Genomic DNA, 20,771 nt, shown 5'->3' with positions numbered 1-20,771 from the left:
AGATACCTCCCAGAATCACGCCATATACCTGAGAGCATTGTCCAAATGCCTCCTTAAAAACCTCCATCAAGCTTGATGCTGTGATCACTGCCCTGGGGAACCTGTTCCAGTGCTCAGCCACCCTCTGGGTGAAGAACCTTTTCCTGATACCCAACCTAAACCTTCACTGACACGAATTCAGGCCATTTCCTTGGGTCCTGTCACTGATCATCACAGAAATCAGTGGCTGCCTCTCCTCATAAGGAGAAGATGTAGACTGCAACGAGGTCTCCCCTCAGTGTCCTCCAGGGTGAACAGACCAGGTGACCTCAGCTGCTCCTCCTACAGCTTCCCCTCAAGACATTTCACTGTCCTCATAGCCCTCCTTTGGACACTCTCCTATAGTTTTATATCTCAATACTGTGGCACCCAGAACTGCACCCCAACCTCGAGGTGAGGCTGCCCCAGCTCAGAGCAGAGCAGGACAATCCCCTCCCTTGCCTGGCTGGTGATGCTGTCCCTGATGCCCCCCAGGACAGGGTTGTCCTCCTGGCTGCCAGGGCACTGCTGAGCCATGTTCAACTTGCCATTGAGCATCCTCTTCCCTTTCTGCCTTTACTGCTTCGCACCCTGGGCCTCTCTTCTCAGGTGTGGATTGCCTGGGGCACAGCAGAAATGAGAATGTGCCACAACCCTGATTAAGTGTCCTTGATACTAGGGAGCATGGGATGGCACCAGCTCTGTGCAGATATGTGGTGGTGTGAAAGGCCATTGGCAAGTGCTGGTTCACTAGAGTGGGGCTGGGCTCATGAACAGGGAAGGTGCTCATAAATGTGCTAATTATTACACTTGATTACAGAAGTAATTCTGTTCTCTTGGTCCTCATTTCACTGAGGTCGCATCACTGATGTTTACTGAAGCAGCCAAGGTAAACAGTTCCTGAAGAGGGAGTGTCTGTGGAGCAGAGCAGATGTGTGAACCCAGCAGAGGTTGAGTCTCCTGCTGCAATTTGGGCTTCCTTCAACACACTCTCATTGTTCTAAGCATGGTGACTGGGAATCCCCAAGAACAAAGCATCCCTGTTCTCAGGGATGAGGGAAACCCATGGTTACATGTGGCTTGGCCCAGCCAAATTCCAACACATTTCTGATGCCAGGATTACCTTAGATGGGCCCTACAAAATCACCGTAAAACTTGTCATTTATCACTCCTGGTGATTCTTGTGTCTCCCACCCCCTACTGTGTGTAGGTGCTGCTTTTTTCTATGCAGCTGGAAGAGAAACCTGGAGAGCTGCGGTGTCATGTGAGCAGGATGTGCTGCGTGATGGAGCACAGGACAGAGTATAAGACACAGAGGTGCAAGTTATTGGGGTATAGCACAGCTCCTGGCCTGTCTTTTAGGCCAGTTTCAACAACTTTCAAACTGCTTATTCCAAGGAGCAACCTTTTATGCACAAGATCTGCCTTTCTGCAGTTGCTTGACTGCCACAATGATATTGCTTTCAAATTCTGAGGCCAGTTCTGGATGCCCTTCCCTGAGGAGTAACATGCTCCAGCACCTCCTGTAAATGCGTCCTGAGTCTTCTGAGTGTGGGCAGCACCTGTGAACTGTAGTGTTTTCTAAAGACAGATTTGGAAGAAGTCTGGTGCTCTCTGTCTCAAGAGCTGGTCCAGTCTCCCCAGTTCTGACAGAAGTTGTGTCAGGGGCTCTTGGTTGTGTCTGAAGCAATATAAATTGAGTCAGGTCTGCAGTTACTATAGCTACATACTCAAAACCTCCCATGAGATCTTAAATTGGTCACTGGTCTTTATACAGCTTTTTGTCAATGAAAATGCACTGAAAGCTGTACTCAGTAAGAATAATACAGTGTTGATATTTTAATTATATCCAACCATTTCGTCATTGAAAAAATTCCCTTTCTTTGCCAGCAGCTGATGTGTAGGCATAACTGAATTTTGCTGCCCAAAAGGGTCACCAAAGATGGAGATCTAAAAATAGCCTACAACTGATTGCCAGTTATCCTGCTTCTATGCTGAAGTTGGGAAGTATGGTGACAGCATCTAGAGTTTTTATGAGTTACCATCCATTACCTGGACTATGGCACAGCAATGGAGGCAGCAGAGCCACAGGTGTTTCTCTGCCTCCTGCTGCCTACCCCCTATTTTGCTTCCCCCTGTGGCTGCCTACAAGCTTGTTTTAGCTTGATTTTTAATTTTCTGATTGACTTAGAATTCAGTGCATTGTTCATTAAAAGTCAGCTGAGCTGGAAAAGATGATGAGATGCAATTGAAAAGAAATGGTGAATTTTTAGTAGCACTCACAGTCTGTTACTTTAGGATACCTGTTTACACTGAGAGCCACAGACTAATTCTCATTTTTTGTTTTATTTCCATACTTTGACTGTGTGAGAGAGGAATCAACTTCTGGTGTTTTTCCAAAGTGTAGAGACCTGGTAGAAGTGACAGTGAAAGTAATTTAGCTGCCTTTTGAGAATAATAGAGTGTAGGTTTCCTGTGCATCTTGACAGTGCTTGCTTTCTGTTGTTTATAGTTAGATATACCTGCTAAGAGTTTCATTCACATGACATTAAAGTGAATTATTTTAGCCTTTTTCTAAAGTTGGCTCAAAACAATGAGCTGTAGAGTGATTTGTCCTTATTTTTCAGCTCACTATTTCAAGAGCAGATGGAGTGTGACATGTACATGTCCTAGAATCACTGTTCCTGGAAGAATTTCCGAGATCTTCTGAAATCCAGTATTACAGTTGAATGTTGTGAGTGAAGGCTGGCCTTTTTCTCTTGTATTGTTTTCCATATAAAGACTGTGAGTGCTCTTTAATCTACTGGCTTACTCCACCAAGCCCTGTATTCCTAACAGATCTTGGGGAAGAAAGCACTATTCTCTTCAAATTCTTGGGAAATTCCAACTATACTCTAGCAAAACTGAATCCATAGTCCTCCTCTCAAGATGTACTTAGTACTTATTAGTATGGGAATATTTTTTCTGTTGGGATTCTGTGTGATAATGGTTTATTTTAGAGGAGGTACCGTGTTCAGTTCTGTGCTATTTTCTGAACTCAGCCATAATTCATACTTTGTGGTAACATCCTCTTTCATTAATGCTTTTCTGAGTGTTTGATTAATGTACATTTGAGGATCTCTGTAGTGTTAGCTGTATCACCTCAGTGTAGAAAACTACCCATAACTCTGCTACCCCTTCCACACTGAGGAAATACTTAAGACTGGGATTTCTTCACAGATACTCACAAATGTTTATAGTAGAAAAAGTCAAATTAAAAGTAGAAGTTCAAAGTAAAAGCTTAACACTGACTTCTGTTCAGAGGCCATTAAACATAAGATTGATTTTCGTAAGTTCTATTTAGCCACTGAGCAATGCTTTGTTCGCAGTAGTGTGGAATCATAATCCATTGGATATCTGACTACAGACTAAGCAGTTACACAAGGATCATCTAAAACCTTCCATAAAAAAATGCTGAAGTCTCAGCAAAATCGGACTGAAGTCTCAGTTTAGGGTTGTGAGATGACATGCTGTCCTGGTTTACAATACAAGATACATATTCTATTACCATCTGAGAAGGGTGATCATCCTTATCTCTGTGGGAAGTATCTTCTGTTAATGGGCCATTGAGTCCTTCTGTATAACTGATAAGATTACATCATCCCATTGGGAGATGCTCCAGCCAGGAGGACGAGCCAAGCCTTTCCTACCTAGATAAAAACTGAGGTTTAGAACGCCAAAGGCAGCCTTTTTCCACTGGATTCCAGAGGAAGAACCAGGCTTTTATCCACATCATCTCTGGACCCTTTGGAGGAAAACTGCACCAGCACCCTGACTGACAGGGTATCAGGTTGTATTCTGACTCTGTCAGTGGTTTTATTTTTATTATTGCATGTATTTTGTTTTTTTTTCCTTTTCTCTCTTCCCTATTAAAAATTGTATTACTGACTTGAAGTCTCACGGGTTTTGCTAGTCAAACCAGTACACATGCCTGAGAAATGGGTAATCTGGGGAAGGGCAGCCACTGAAATAAAGATACTTTTATACTTCCCACTCTCTTTTCTTTGTTTTCTTGACTTTACTTTTGTTTCTTTTTCTTCTGTAAATATGTGCATCAAGTGTCATTAAAGTCCATGTGGGTTCAACCTGGTGAGCTGAACCTGAACAGGTAACAGATATTCAATACCATCTTGGATACTTGCAGCAAGAAAATAGTTTTTCTGCCTGAATTCTCCTGTAGAACTGTTGTCCTCTATCCTGCTGACTCTCCAGTTACACCATGACAGTGCATCCTTCCCCAGTTTTAGCTCCCCTTTGATCAATGCACAGTTGTAACTATGTGTGTTTTCTAATATGAAGTGTAGAAACATGTATCTCACATGCCAAGGCTTAAGGAAGAATAAAATGCATGCAGTCTGGAGACTTACTCTTCCAACCTCCGAACGTCTGCTATATTAAATGCTACTAGAAATAACAAGCCAATCATTGTCTAATGCTACTTTTACTGGTTTCATGACCTCACCCAGGAAGCTTGAGCTATTTACAATTTTCACAGTTTTAGGGACTATTTTCCATAGTGTCATAAACTGTCTTTAAATATCTGCAAATTGCCATTGACTTGGAGAAAAATCTCTGAAACTATAGTTGTTTCTTAATTATTTTGAGCAGCATGTAACTTCCTCGGAAGAGTGTCTGTTTTCCTGGGGCTTTTAATTCAAAATGGCCTTCCAACAGTGTGTGGTAGGCTAAAGGCTGATTGTATTGTTTCTGCAGTTGTGTTTTTGGTATTAAAATTATATCTGAATATCTGATTCTGATTTCCGATTTTCTAGCTCATTTGTTCAGAATGAGGCATACACTGAATCATACAAACATATTCTATAAAAGTCACTGTGTGCTTGTGGATGACATTACATGGAGAGAGATCTCATTAAAATCTATTCTACAATTCTATAGATTGCTTAATTTGTTTGGTACACAAAGGAAAAATAGATATTTATGTAACTTGCACTCCCAATACTTCTCACAGAGCTACAGAAAAGGTGAAGGACATACATATCCTATAATTTTTAGTTTTATATCATGTTATGCTGAGGGAGATTTACACATATGTTCTGTTAGACTTCTACAGGCATAGAGGAATCTCAGCACACTTACAAAGGGTACACAAGATGACTTTAGGTTCATGTCTCAGAGTTAACTAAATTGGTGAGACTATTGAGAGAAAATTGCAGTATTTAACAGACTTCTGTGGTGAGCCACAGCATTATCCTCACACAAGGAAGCACCTGCAAACAGATGTTGAATGTGTAAAGCATGAATGCTGCATACTGCTCAAAGATCTTTTGATGTGTTACATTCATGAACATGATGTATGTTTTGTTCAATAACCTAGAATATTGGTAATAACATTTTAGAAAGTAAAACCAGTGAACCTAGGTGAGCTTGCTGTAAAACACTGAAAATTAATACAGAAAAATAGTTATTTCTCTATATTAAATGAACTCTCAGGAATAAAACTGAGTCTGGTACAATTCAAGTTTGAATGTTAGTGCAAGCTAAATTTCAACAAATAGAGGAACTGGAAGGACAATGTTCCCTTCTCATGTGACACACATATAGAGATGCACAGCTGCAAACTGATTTTATATAACACCAGTAGGTCTATTAGGAACCTCTGTTTTCAGATGCTGTATTAAGGTATATTCTATGCATACCTATAAATGGATGAAAGAATAAAATACTTCTAATAAAAATATACTATTTTACAGCTTACAGCCCTAGCTGAACTAAGTAAACTTAATAAATTCCAATATGGTTTTGGTTTTATTCTGTAGTAAAAACTATTGGCAGCTTTTTAGTATTTAATAAAGAGTTTTATGAAATTGAAAGTGTAAGTACAACACTTGGCCAGTGTATGTCAGAAAAATATCATTGGAATAAAGCCAGGAAATCAGTTCTCCTTGGTATAACTGCATTTTTTTTAAAAAAAATTGATTTCAAATTAGAATTATAAGTCTTTTCATCTTGATTTACAGCTATGCAAAGATGATTTCACACCAATGAACTTTATGTTGATCTACTTCAATCAATGAATAAAATTTAAACTTTGTAGAGTGTATAAAAGACAGCATGTTGTTGTAATAAACATAATTTAGCCTTCTGAAATGTAGTGTGTCCTTTTGTATGTCGCATCTGCCCCAACAGCGACGGTTTACTTTGCTAAGGAAGAGGCTTTATTTTGTTCTTAAGTATAAACTCTCAGGCCATTGCCTTCACAAAAGTGAAAGGTTTCACTGTCTAGTGAAGTACAATCTTTTATTTTTACCTTATGCTGTAAAATTAGTAGGGAGTTGTTTTAAATGAGAAAATATATGTCCAGAACTGCCCCTTCCCTGCTATACTTCCATGTGGTACAGAGGTAAGTATTTGCCTCTGGGAGACTTTGAAGCAGTGGCATAGAAGAGAGTCAGATCATATGTGTTGGAAGAATGTCCCACCATGCACAGGAATTAATGCATCCTGGTTTAAAACTGTAATTTTTTAAGGCCTTAAAAATTCTTTGAAAGTTGTCTCCTGCTGTTGAATAAGCCTTTTTTTGTTTGTTTGTTTTTCCCTTTTGGAAAGTATTCTTTGCCTTTGCTTTTTCTTTCAAAGTTCTGGTAATTGCTATGGAAGGGCAGAGGTTGAATGGAGAAGAATAAATTTAAAAAAACTTAATGAAGCCTCACAAAGAGAGCCTATTAAATGTGGTTAGTGTGCTGTGGCAGGACTTTACAACCAAGCACTCCAAGAGCCAATGTATGTAAGAACAGTAGTAAACATTATTGAACTCAATATGGTTAATTTGCTACCAACTATGAAAACATACAGTTATCCTCTACATTCAGTTTTCAAACTAGAATACCACTTCATATGATTTAGGGTATTTCTAGATGTAACACACAACTTGAACATTTTACGTGCTGCTTTCTTGCAAATGAGTGATATCACTCTGAAAGTGATATCCACTTTTTTTTGTTGCTTCAAAATTTACTGGAGGTTTCCTTTGCTTGTAAGTAAGCAGACTTGTATCATCTTTAAAGTCACTCATGCAATGGGTGCTGAGAATGAGTACAGAGATTTTAGAAAACCAATAAGCTTGCTCATAATTATCCTCAAAAACAGCTTTTAGACTTGAAATCAATATTAGCCAAACCAAAAACATAAGCAAGCTAGGCACTGTCAATGTCACAGGTCAAATCTAAGGAAATTTATATTTTTTAGTGCTGTACTTTTGATATGCCAATGAAAATGAATTAATTTTCATCAGACTCCATGGGTATTTGTTTTGTTGCATTACTGTGGAATTTTCATATAGGTCTCTTATACATTCTCTTACACATTTCATATAGGAGTAAAAAATACAAAACAGGAAACAATTAATGCATTTTCCATGGATGCATTTTCACTTCCAGAAAAAAATCAATTCCACCAGCTGTTTTTACATATTTTTGTGCCAATTACAGCATAAGAATTAGAATAGAGCACAACGTGTTTTACTTATAAATCTTGGTTTTTTCCTCTTCTTCTTTTGGAAGAATTGATGGCTCTTTTCTCCTGCTTGTTTTGATCTGTAATTAACAGCTTTTCTTACAAAATATGCTGCTGTAAAAACCTAATTAAGGTCTCTGCTCAGTTGGAATGGATTGCAGCAGGTAGATTTTTTTCTTCTCTTTGCATTTAAAACAGAAAGGATGTGTCCTTCATTTCCAACACCAATTTACATAAGTAGCAGAGTGGATCTTGGCATACTGCTGATTCCTCCAGTCATGCATAACAACAGGAAACAGCAAAGGACTTAAGTACACATTAGTTCAAGTAAGTAAATGTCAACTACTTTGTCACAGCACTAAAACATTACTGAAGTTATGTAAAGCTTTTTTCTTTTGCTCTTTGTTACACAGCCTAAATAGAATTTTGACTTTTATAAGTAACCACTGTTATTTTGCTAATACAAAACAACAATGTCTGCACAAATATAATTAACTGTAACTGTGATAATTAGGTCAGAAACTTGTTCTCCTACAGTACATGTACTTTATTTCCTGATCTACAAGATCCAACCATTCTACAATGGTATAATTTTGTCAAAAGCATTTCTTACCTAGAAAAATGGAGAGTTCATCTTCTTTCTCAATGACAGGACAGAGAATAATAATTTCTGTCTCCTCTTACCACTCAGGCAGAAACAGATAATGAAATCACAAGAAATGAAAGTTTGTCTTTAATGTGAAACATAGTTCTTCACAACAGCACTTTCATCCTTAAATAACACTTATCAAGGTGGTCCTATGCTTAGTTTTCTCTTTCAAAAGCTACTTCTATAATGTTATAAATGACAATATGGTATTGGCTTTCACATTTATGTATTAGCTTTTGCATACAATAATTAATCACAAATATTTTGATATGGTACAATTTATAATTCTCTTTTAACAGCTTATTGGTATAACCTGTCAGTTTATGTATGTGCTGTATAGCTTTTATAAATAGTAGTGTAATAAATATATCTTAGGCGTTAGCATAATATTAGAATAGAGACTTGTAATATTAAAATGTTTTTATTCATGAACTAACTCAGGGGATGGTGTAAAATAATTATGTTGTTTCTTACATTTGTGGACTATCTTATCTGAATTATAAGATAACAGTGACAAAAACCAGAATCAAATTTATGAGCCAATTTACTCACTCCTCATTATCAAAGAGTGTAAAAACAACAGGATGGAACCATGAGAAGAAATAAAATACATTGATTTAATCAGAAGGATGGCATACAGACAGGTCAAAATCTAAAACCAAGCAAAAGAATTCCTAGAACATCTAAATTCACAGGAATGTCTGAATAAAGTATAAAACTCATGAAAATGCATGTAGCCCCTGTAATGTAACAGTAGTAAATAGAGAACATTTTTTTAAGCTAAGGATGTGGGTTTTGGCTAATTGTCAAAACACCCCAGGCCTGGATAGTGCCCCTTTTATTCCCTTATTAAACTTTTTTTTAAAAATTATTCAAACAGTAAGCATTTTTCTCACATATAATACGCTGAAAAGGACTATAATGCAAAACAGGGAGAACACAGGAATTGTGGGGAGACAAATGGACAGAGATTTCAAAATGTTAAGATAAAGAACTCCCAGAGTTGTACACAGGTGAGAGAACTGCTGATTAACAATTGCCTACTCCAAAATGGAGGCCTTCTCAGCAGATAGTTTGAGTCAGTTCTTAAAAGTCTACCACTTTCTCAACTGTTACAATTGATGCAGAGTTTCTGGTTCCTTTTTTAATATTAACAATGTTACAATCAGCTGTTAAACTAAATACAAATCCACATATGTCCATTTTCTTTCAATGTATGTGCTATTCTAAAATCTTGACAGTTCTAATTTCAAAATTAGTAAAAGGCAATTATCAACACAAATGAACAGAAGTGTATTTTAGAACCTCTTGCAGAAACATACCATAAAGTCAGCACTCATGTATGAACATGTTATTCCCAAGAATCACTGATATACCTGATGTCTATTTTACATACCTATCAAAGACTGTTGTAATAAAGCAAGAAACAATAACTTTTGTCCAGAAATTATTCACTCATAAAAAAAGAAAAGGTGGGATTCTTTGGCTTGGAAGTTGCTTTGTTTATTATAAGATAAACACATTTGACTGTCCTCTTCTGCGATGCTCATTTGGGTAAGTTGAACTAAGACAGTATGAAAATACTTGAAAACTAAATGAAGTAGAGAAAACAAATTACTTAATACAAGTTGTCCCCTAGAAAAAAAGTTGGGAGTGGTCAGCTAGCAAATGGAATCTTTTTACTTAATTTTTCATTCCTTAATCACACGTACTAATCCTTATCTATCATTGCTCACAAACTCATTTTTAAGTAAAGCAAACTTAATGTAAAGTCTTGTATCACATTGTCCCAAGTTAACCCACTAATAATTAGTATCTAGCTACAGAATAAGGGTGAAGAAAGGAGATGTGTGTGGCTTTTTTTGAGCAATTCATTTCTGGTCTTAAATGGACGAAGAATCTCAGCTGAGAAATCAAAGCCAAGTAATTCATTCAGGATGTGTGTGCTGCAGTCATAGGGACTACTCTATTCTCAAACTGAAAGCCAGAGAGCTGGAGAGACAGAATGACCATAATACAGATAAAGATAGGCTGAAATTTTTTAAAATGAGAGTTTTCTCTTATACATTTCTAGTATCAAAAACAGTTGTGTGCAGAAGGTCACATCAATAATCTGATGGTCTTGCCAGATTTCTGGACAGGGTTTAGGATCTCCATGCAACAGCAGCTGATATTGCTACTTAAACTGCTTAGCCTAAATACAGCCAACATTTGTTGGGTTTTTTTTTCCCCCAGAGTGGCAAGAAAGGTTTTTTTCCCACATTCTTCCTAACTAGATCCCCCCTAGGTTTTTACCAATAAGAAAGAGAATACTGGTGGGTGCAAAATCCAAGTTACAAAATATAAAAGCATATTTACATATTAAAAAGGGTTGTTTCATTGTACAGAAACCTGCTCATTTGGCTCCCTTCTCTTTTCCTGTAATTTGTGGATGGAAATGGGAAAATCAAGGTCAGGTCACTTGTTTAAGAGACTAGAAACAATGAGGGAAGCTGCATGTTAAGAAGACAGTTGTTCACTGTGGCATCCTCACTCAGCTCAGAGACAGCACCAAGCTGGATGGGAGTGTTGATGTGCTGGAGGGCAGGAAGGCTCTGCAGAGGGATCTGGACAGGCTGGATCATGGCCCAGGGCCAGTGGTGTGAGGTTCAACAAGCCCCAGTGCTGGGTCCTGCCCTTGGCTCACAGCAGCCCCAGGCAGTGCCACAGGCTGGGACAGAGTGGCTGCAAAGCTGCCCACAGGAAAAGGACCTGGGGGTGCTGGAGACAGCAGCTGAACATGAGCCAGCAGTGCCCAGGTGGCCAAGAAGGACAATGGCATCCTGGGCTGTTCCAGCAATAGTGTGGCCAGCAGGACCAGGACAGGGATTGTCCCCTTGTACTCAGCACTGGTGAGGCCATACCTTAAATCCTGTGTTTTGGACCCCTGAGTACAAGAAAGGCATTGAGATGCTGGAGTGTGTCAAGAGAAGGGTAGTGGAGCTGGAAAGGGTTCTGAATGCAAGTCTCATAAGGAGCAGCTGAGAGAGCTGGGGATGTTTAGCCTGGAGAAAAGGAGTCTTAGGGGGAACCTCACCACTCCCTCCAACTGCCTGAAAGGAGGCTGTAGCCAGGTGGGGATCAGTCTCTTCTCACAGGTAACAAGTGACTGGACAAGAGAAAATAACCTCAAGTTCTCAAGGGGAGGTTTAGATTGGATATTAAGAACAATTTCTTCATAGAAAGCATGGCCAAGAATTGAAACAGGCTGTCCAGGAAAGTAGTTGAGTTACCATTCCTGGAGGGATTTAAAATTCATGTAGACAGGATTCTTAAGGACATGGTTCAGTGGTGGACTTGGCTGTGCCAGGTTCATGATTAAAAATTATGATCTTAAAGATCTTTTCCAATCTAAACAAATTGTGGTTCTCTGATTCCCAATGTGTGCATATCCCTAGACATCTGTTATTAACAGCAAAACCAGAAATATTATATACAGTAGTTAGCTTTTTCTAGCATCTCTGTTCAGTCTTGTAGAGTTAATTCCTGTCTCTTTTTTCAACAGCCACTGTGCTCTGTTAAACAAGGAGGGTACTGTAGCTGTAGGATTTGGGGAAGAGGGTGAGAGAGGGAGAAACAAGAAATTAGATCCCAGACATACAAACTTACCACAACAGGTTGTCAGAAATACTCACCCACACCTGCACTGCACAGGTTGATCCCATAAAAATATTTTTGGTACCTAGAAACACATAATGTGTTCAGGGAAAAATCATTTCTTTCTGTGTTACAACCAAATCCAGGCACCCTAACTATAAATGGCACCTGTAAATGACAGGTGAAGTGTGGCTAAACAATTATTTCCCTTTCTTCTGTCTTCCAAGAAGCCAAATTGCTGCCTTCCTAATCTTACTTCACCTTTCCACAGACACAGTATACAGCACTGAGGTGTCATTATCCCCTAGAATGGACATATGAAGACATTTCACACTATACCTCTGAAAGAGCAAACGCACCAAGCAGAAAATAGGGAGAAGGGCTGAGGCACTCTTAATCTGCTTTTGTAATCTTGAGCTTTCCAGAATTGGGAGTGGACCTTGTATAAATCAAAACAAGGATGAGGGCACCTCTTTTATAGGTCTGTTTTTTTATTGATATCAAATAAGAAAATAAAGGTCAACCTATACCAGCAGAATGTGGAAAACCAAAATGTTGGTATTATCAATGCGCAAATGTGCATTTGAGCTATATTCTAAGTACTTCCAGTATGAAATCTGAAAGTAAAATACACATACTTGAAGTAATCTTCCTCCTGCACATTACCCTCTTATCAATTAATTAAAAAGTTTAATACGTATTTTTACTTCCAGGTAACATGAGGGGGGTGGAAAGGAGAAACAGCAGGAAGCTCATTTCCTTGTCAAAGAAATGTGGTCTAGATATAAAATCATGGTCAAGCCTTCTAACTTTTTGAGAAGCACTTAAAAAGGGTAATGTTGCATGTTTGTCCTCATTGTTACATCATCATATAAATCCTAAACTATAACTTTTTTCAAAGTGGATAAATTAGTCTAAACCCTTCTGGCAATATTCCTTAATAGTGATAAATACTGCATTATTAGTCCTATGCTAAATACATAAAGGGAAGATGTCCAGATGGCTATGTGTATTAAAGATGGCTTAGAAGACATCCTTAAGGAAAAAACTCAAATGAGCACAACAGAAAATGTCAAGTGTCACCAGTAACTGTAAGTGATCTTTTACCCCTTTCCTGATGTTCGCTATATTGTACTAGCACTGACAAGTCCACCACTAAGCCATGTCCCCTAAGCATGATGTATTTGTGGTTTTTAATAATGTCTAGGGATGGTTACTTAATCCCTTCCTTGGGCAGCCCATTCCAAAGCTTGACAAGCCTTTGGTAAAGAAATTTTTCTGAACTAGACCTTGCTTGGAGCAACCTGAGGGCTGGCTCCTTTGGTCCTGCTGCTTGTTACCTGGGAAGAGAGACCAATCCCCACTTCACTACAGTCCCTTTCAGGGAGTGGAACAGAGCAGTAGGATCTCCCCTGTTTCCTTTTCTCCAGGCTAACCAGCACAGCCTGCACCTGCTCAGGACCAAACTGCCCTGTGGATCACTCACCCCTCACACACACAGCACAGACAGTTACAGAGTCTGGGGTAGGAATCAGAGAGAGGAAGATGTCTTGTTGATGTGAGGTGCAGACCTTCCTGCAAATAACTTTAAAACTGAAAGATGAGTTCACAAAAGGTAGACTCTTATACTTGCCAGTTCAATTCAAGAAAGGCAATTCAAGTCAAGCAAGGCAAAGAATGTATATTAAATAAAACACATGTTTATTTTTTATTAGGTACACTTACTGGAGATTAATGAATGCACAAACACTATTTTTAACACAATTTTTTTGGTCAATTTTGATACATTGCAGTATACTTCCCAACTCTTCAGAATCTGAGATTTCAACACATTTTGATCTCAAATTGATCATTACCTTACTTTCCTTTGGTATTTTCTTGTGAACTGAAGTACTCACTTTCCCCCCCATCTTTTTATCTTCTCTGTGTATTGTTCTGCTTTTCTATTTGCTTTCATTTCTTCTCGTCTCTCCTGTCAAAATAGATACACAGAACACTGTGTGAGTATCATTTACAAGAGCAAAATACAGGCTCTTCCAGAAACATTTAAAGAAGCAAACTTTCAACACCTAGAAGAGCAACAGAAAAAGAAATTCTTCCTAAAACGAGATTTTTTTAAACATTCCCCACGTTTTAATAAATTCCATTCAAGTATTTTTCCTCAAAGACCTTCCCAAGCAGATGGTTGAGAACTATGTAGTGACCCATTTATGGTAGAAGACTTAGAGAGGGATTACAAAGGGTGAGCCTAGGGTGCTTTGTAACTTTGTGCTGCCTGAACAGAATTTGCATCTCAGACTGGAATCAAAATGGCCTAATGCTGAGTATGGAACTATGTGGGTAGACTTTCTGGAATAGTCACAGCTGGGTCATCAGGACAGCTTTCAAACAAAATCACGAAGTTGCACTTGTCTGAGCCACCTGCCTTGGGATGATCTCCTGGAACAGGGTTGTACTCGCCAAAATTCAAGACTACTTGAGAAAATCTTACCCTCTTCTTTAAAATAAACAACAGAAAAATTATTCACCCAAAAAATGACAGTGCTCAGCAGTGTTCAAATTTATTTGCCTCTGACTTACTTTCACAAGCTGCCTTAAGAGTAATTTCATTTACTGGTAAAAAATCAAAACACCAAACCTCATCTTGCCTTCTATTTGAGCTTACCATACATCAGCTAGAGTCTGTGAAGTATTTCTTGCCAGGCTGAAGTCTCCTTTAGTACCAAGCTCCCATTCCTGATTGTTCACCTTCTCCCTGAGAAGTTAACCAGACTGAGGGTTTCTCCTCATTAGGCCTTTTTTACCTCCTCTCTGTTGTGTTCTCACGATTCTTCTCTGCAGCCTTGTGATGGGTTTAAGTGGCTAAGTCTTGTAAAGGGAGGCAGGGTACAACAGCAGGTGTGGCTTCTGTTAGAAGACACCGTAAGAGAGACATTGCTCCTCCCCTCCAGGGACCTAGCTCTGCTCAGCAGCTTCAATAGGTGTGACTGGCTCCTGCTTTTCTACCGTGACTGCCCTGTACTCCAGCAGGGGAACAAGGCTGTAGCAGCCAGACTGATGATATGAGACTGGTATGGGATTTACCAAAGTCATGGAGATTGGCATGTGGGGCTGAGAACAGGACCATCCTTCCCTGTCTGCAGCTTCAAATAGCATGTCCTTGGCTACACACCACAGATGCCAAAACCATCCTCATCAGTGTGGGCCCAGAGCAGCAAGAGAAGCCACAGACAGCAAGGACATAGAGTCTGCCAGACGGTGTCACTGTAGCTGGCATGACCAGCATGGACACCACAGCTGTAACTGGGTTGGATCCTCAGCACCCAAACACATGCACACTACTCTCTGTTTAATGTTTTTTTTGGGAAGAACCTGGTGGCAAACTGATGCAGAGAGCAAGGCATCAGTGAACTTTCCAAAGAGCTGTGATGCCCCATGGGGTGTGTGTTCCTGTGAGCTTTCAGCAGACAGTGCTGGAAGCCAAATGCTGCTGCCTGCTACAAGGCCTGAACACCCTGATCCTACCAGCAGAGCATTCACTGGGGCCTATCAGGAATGTCCAGTCCCAGCTTCTGCCTCCCTTCTTGCTTGGAACTTTCATGGGTGGTGAGGCAGTGGCACAGGCTGTCTAAAGAAGCTGTCCTATCTCTGGAAATGTTCAAATCCAGGTGGGGTGGGGTTTCAAGCATCCTGCTCTAGAATAAGCGTTCAGGCAGGGGAGTTGGAACTAGACACTCTTTAAACTCCCTTCCAATCCAAACCAGTCTATGATTCTATGATGCTATATTGCCCCTCCACTGCCCACCCCCTAAGGCCACTGTGCCCAAAACACTGAACCAGCTGCTCTGTGACATCAGCCCCGGGGCCAAAGGTACTGCAGGCATTAGTTGGCAGCTGCACTGAATGAGCCCTCACTCCTTGCAGCTGATACATGTCACTGGCAGTGATGAATTTGCTGTGTGTCCTTGTCCTACTGGTCATGTGCAGGTCTGTGCTCAGCACATGGGACACCTGCGGGTAAGTGGCCTCAGGTTCTTGGAGGGAGTTTAGACAACATTTGAGGGGCTTTTCCTGTCCTCTCTGGCCACACTACAGTGTTGTGAGCTCCATGCAGGAGCTTCAGCTCTTTGACAGTACCCAAATTGCAGCACAATTTGTCTATGGGGCTCAAGAAGAAACAGGGGTGGACAAACACATGCCCCATGGGATTCCCTGGCTCTGCTGTCCATGCAAACAATGCCATGTGGGGAGTGAAGTTGGCTGAGCTTCAACCTGATCAGCAGCAAGCTACCAAGCAGGACAGCAATGACTTTCTGTTTACAGAGGGATCTGTGGTCTCTGGCCCATGTCTGCTTCCTATGGCCCCATGGCTTATGACTATGACACCATGGCTCCTGACTATGGCGAACTGCACATCATCGGTGGCACAGGTGTCCAGCCAGGAGCCTGGGCTGGGATTGTCAGCATCCAGGATCCCTGGGAACCAGGCGCAGGGCATATTTGTGGAGGGTCCCTCATCAGCACAGAGTGGGTTCTCACAGCTGCCCACTGCTTCATCAATGCCAGGTAAGGAGCAGCAGGGAATGAGTATATCTCCACAACACCAGCAGGTACCCTGTTGGCAGCACCATGGGCTATTCCCATTCTGTTTCCCTGCAGTACTGGCCACTGGGTTCCAGTTCCCTGGAACTGGAGGAACTGCAGTTCCCTGGGCACTGCATACCCCAATGGAGACACTACCCAGGAGAACACTCTGCACTCTTGCCACTGCTTCCTAGAAGCCTCTAGGTCAACATTCTCAGAGCCTCAGCCATGCTAGGGCAGTCATACATACTGCTTTCTTCTCTGTCTTGCAAAGCAGAGGACAGGGAACTCTTGTGCTGCTGCAGCACATGACTCTGCTCCCTCTCACCTCTTTCTCCATGCACTTCTTAGAAACAGCAACATGTGGCACGTGGTAATGGGGGCCACCCGGTTGACTCAGCTGGTTCCTGAGGTGCAAGTGCGCCAGATTAAGCTGCTACGGGTTCATGAACACTATATTCCTGGTGAGGAGAGGAATGACATTGCCTTGCTGAAATTGGACCAGCCTGTCGTGTGCAGCCACTATGTACAGCTGGGCTGTGTGCCTGACGCCACATTGAAAGTGTCGGAGCTGAAAACCTGTTATATTGCTGGTTGGAGTTCTACCACTACAAGAGGTGAGTTCCCAAAAAGAACACGTGCCCTGGAGCAAACTTGGCACGCAAGGGAGATGGGTTGGGCATCCCAACAGCAGAGGCTGAAGCCAGAGTCAGGCTGCAGAATGTCTGCCTCTAGAGATGTAGTCCTTGACCACTCCCCAAAGCCAGACAGAAGGGGGAAAGCATAACAACATGGAATTTGCCTAGGGAACCCCAGGGAAGCCCTAGGGAAGGGCTTCATGTCCCAGCAGGAGAGGGGAATGGCCAAGGAACTGCCGTATGCTCATTTCTTTCTGTGCTCACAGCTCAAAGACAGAGTGATGTCCTGCAGGAGGCCAAGGTCCACCTCATTGATGTCCAGCTCTGTAACAGCAGCCTCTGGTACACAGGAGCCATCCATGCTCAAAACTTGTGTGCTGGTTACCCAGTGGGGGGCATCAACCCCTGCCAGGTAGGAATGTGAGACAAACCCCTCAGCCCCCAGCAGTGTGGGCAGCCTGAGCAGCACTGCCCAACACAGCCCAGGGCCTGCTTTGCCTGATCAGTAAACCCTCCCAGCCTTGGCTGCCCACCACTGTTAGGGCTTCCCTCCCCTTTCCCATATGCAGGTTCTTGCCCAGTGTCCCCATTGTCCCAGAGACCTGGCACTACACCCAGAATTGGCAACCAGATGCCAACCCTGAAATATCCATCCCCTGCACATCCAGGATCACTGTGCAGAGATGAGAGAGCCCTACTGTACAAGTCCCTTGACCTGCTCCCAGCCAAAGTTCTGGAGGCTCCAGCATGTGAGCTGAGACTTTCTCTACCAGTAATACAGCTCTGTCAAGGGCTGTGAGAGAGAAGGAGACAGCCCTAGTGCTGACAGCAGCCGCCCAACATTACCTCATTCCTCCCTTGCTCCACTGCAGGGTGACAGCGGTGGTCCCCTGGTGTGCAAAGATAACAATGCTGCCTTCTTCTGGCTCATTGGTGTAACCAGCTGGGGAAAAAGCTGTGAGAGAGCAAACCAGCCTGGAGTCTACACCTCCATTCAGCACTTCTATGACTGGATCCTGGTCCAGATAGACCCACAGCCAGATGGAAAGGCATCAAGACATTCAATGACTGCCCTAACCACTCTCCAGACGCCAAGGCCAATACCAACACCATTGGATAGGTTTAGTTCCAGCCCATTTTCACTCCAGAAGCTGGTAGAATTTTTTACTTGGGTGCAGGAGCTCTTTCAGGACCTAAGGAGAAAACTGGATAGAGAAGCAGGATGAACAGGATCCAGTGCAGGCTGCACTGGACCATGACCATTTTCTTCTGGGGCAATGAATGCCTGATGATCCAAAAGCAGTCTCAGTGCCTAAGGCCTGATCTATCCTGCTCATGCTTCTCCTCTTGTGTGCACACAAATCCTGAATCTGATTTAGCTGTGGAAATAAAGTGACCTGATTTCACTGTTAACAGTGTTTTCAGCCCCATTCAGTCTCCCACGCAAGGCAAGAACTTCCATACCTGGTACATGCAAAATTAGGCTGAGGACAGACATCAGATGCAATAGAAAAGAGTCAGTCCAAAGGACTGAAACTCTTCTTGGTCAGAGAGGAGGGCAAGGGTGCAGCAGAAGAAAGGAACACAGGTCACAGAGCAATGGGGGGTTTACAGATATTAGAAACAGCAACTGGTAGTCTGAAGTGTCTTAGGCTGACTACTGGTGGGATCAGTCTGTGTTTGTGTGTGTGCGGTGCACTGGTGAAAATGTGGACTCTTTCATGACCCAGGAGACACGGTTGGTAGAAAGGCCCAAGTTTTGCACCAGGGACTGTGTAAGGAGCTTGACATCCAGCCACAGACAGTACAATGGATAAATTTCAGTTAATGTCTTGTTGGGGGTTTGTTCTTTCCCTTTTCTCTCTGTGGAATTTTCCCCATTGTCATGCTAAAATACCTGGTGACAGGGGGGAGGGGAGGGGAGGGAAGAGGGAAACCCCGCAAGATTCAAACATCCAGAAGAGGAAGTGGAAGGCTCGGCTTGGCCCCATTTCCCCGCGGAGTTTGGACAAGAAGGACGATCGCCGCCTCTGTCCTATCCCTGTCATCCCAGCACCAGGAGCCATCCTCACTGCTGTCAGACCCTGCCCTGCTGCCTTCTCGCTGTAACCTGCCACCATCCAGCACTCTGCTGAGCACCAGGACCCACACCGTGAGTGGAGAGCTCTCTCTCCATCTCTCTCTGTCCCCCTGGGACAGCGCTGCCATCACCCCCAAGCCCTCCTGCGGCTCTGCAGGACCCGCCCGCCCCCAGCACCGGGAACTGCAGCTCAGGGAAAAGGTGCCTGCAGCCAAAAAACACTGGGACTGAGTCACTGTTCTGTTTGTGGCTAATTTCATAGCTGTTGTTGTTCTTGTTTGTCTTGTTAGATATACTAGTAAAGAACTGTTATTCCTACCCCCATATCTTTGCCTGAGAGCTCCCTTAACTTCAAAATCATAATAATCTGTAGGAAGGAAGGATCACATTTTTCAGTCCAAAGGGAGGCTTCTGCTTTCCTTACCAAACACCTGTCTTTCAAACCAGGACAGATTTTGGTGCCCAACGTGCGGCCTGAGGGCATTGAGAGAAAAGGGTGAAAAAGGAATAACAGTTCTTGAGTTACCTCAGTTTTGTGTTAGGTGCCATCATGTTGTCCAGCTTACCGTGGTTTGGGCTCCATGTGGCCACAGCTTTATCTCTCCCATTTGCAATCCCTTACTTGAACATGGGTCCTATAACTCAGGCTGCTGTAACTATTATCCAGTTCCTTTTGTGGGCTGATAACGTGAGAAATTCATGGATTTTTAACTTCCTCTGGAAGGTGGGCACATGGATTCAGGTCTATCACACTCTAACTGTATGTTTTTGGGGTTACTTTAATAATGGTACATATTATGAGGATATGACACCAGGAAAAATTTTGTCCCAACCCCTTACACAGTTTTTTTGGGTCTGCTCCACCAGCTTTTGAAGGGTTCAAATCTCTTCTAAGTAGTAATGATATCATACAATGGCTGACATTGCTAATAGGCCTTGTAAACCTGTTCTATTTAACATTCCGAGATGAGGGGAGATTGACTTGGATGACAACTGTGATACTTCTCCAAGAAATAGGGATTCTGCCCCAGAGACTAAGGATTCTGCCCCAGAGCCTGACCCTGCCCCTGCCCCAGAGACTAAGGATTCTGCCCCAGAGGCTAAGGATGTTGCCCCTGAGCCTGATTCTGCCCCAGAGCTCACCTCAGAAAGGAACCATCCAGAGTGGGTGGGGTTTCTAGTGAAGGAGATGGGCCAGATGCTGAAGGAGTACCTTTCCCCAGCTCTTGAGAAACTCTCCCTCTGCCTTAAAGAGGGAGAACCTGATGGTGCAGCAGTGGAACCCACAAATGTTACATCTCTCCAGGTTCCAGCTGAACTGCAAGGACACTCACAACCAGCAGCAGTTGCCCCCGTGGAAATTAGAAAGTCTAAGATGAAAACAAAGCACCTGGATAATAAGGATCAGAAAGCAGGGCCCTCACAACCAGCAGGGGAGCCAGAGGTTGAGATCATCACGGAGTCCCTGTCATACGAGAGTCTCCGTAATCTTCGTAAAGATGTTGTACGAAGGGGCCGTGAGGCTTTTACAACGTGGTTACTGCGGGTCTGGGACCTTATGGGTACAGGTGTGCAGCTGGATGGTACTGAGGCAAGGAATTTGGGACCCCTGACCCAGGACTCAGGTGTGGATCACGTATTCGTAAGGGAGCCA

The 20,771-nt window shown here is 42.4% G+C and overlaps 1 protein-coding gene across 1 annotated transcript; it reads left to right on the top strand.

The window, feature by feature from the left end:
* The first annotated feature begins 16,181 nt into the window (after window positions 1-16,181).
* Window positions 16,182-18,263, top strand: LOC134056985 (acrosin-like). The gene is made up of 4 exons (XM_062513951.1): window positions 16,182-16,381; window positions 16,751-17,016; window positions 17,304-17,449; window positions 17,910-18,263. Exons 1-4 carry the CDS (start codon window positions 16,182-16,184, stop codon window positions 18,261-18,263), a joined length of 966 nt encoding a protein of 321 aa, XP_062369935.1.
* Window positions 18,264-20,771: the final 2,508 nt, after the last annotated feature.

This window comes from Cinclus cinclus, chromosome Z (genome assembly GCF_963662255.1).
Source record: "Cinclus cinclus chromosome Z, bCinCin1.1, whole genome shotgun sequence".
Classification (NCBI taxonomy): domain Eukaryota; kingdom Metazoa; phylum Chordata; class Aves; order Passeriformes; family Cinclidae; genus Cinclus; species Cinclus cinclus.
The sequence above is the reverse complement of the archived record's forward strand: the minus strand, read 5'-3'. Positions and strand labels throughout refer to the sequence as shown.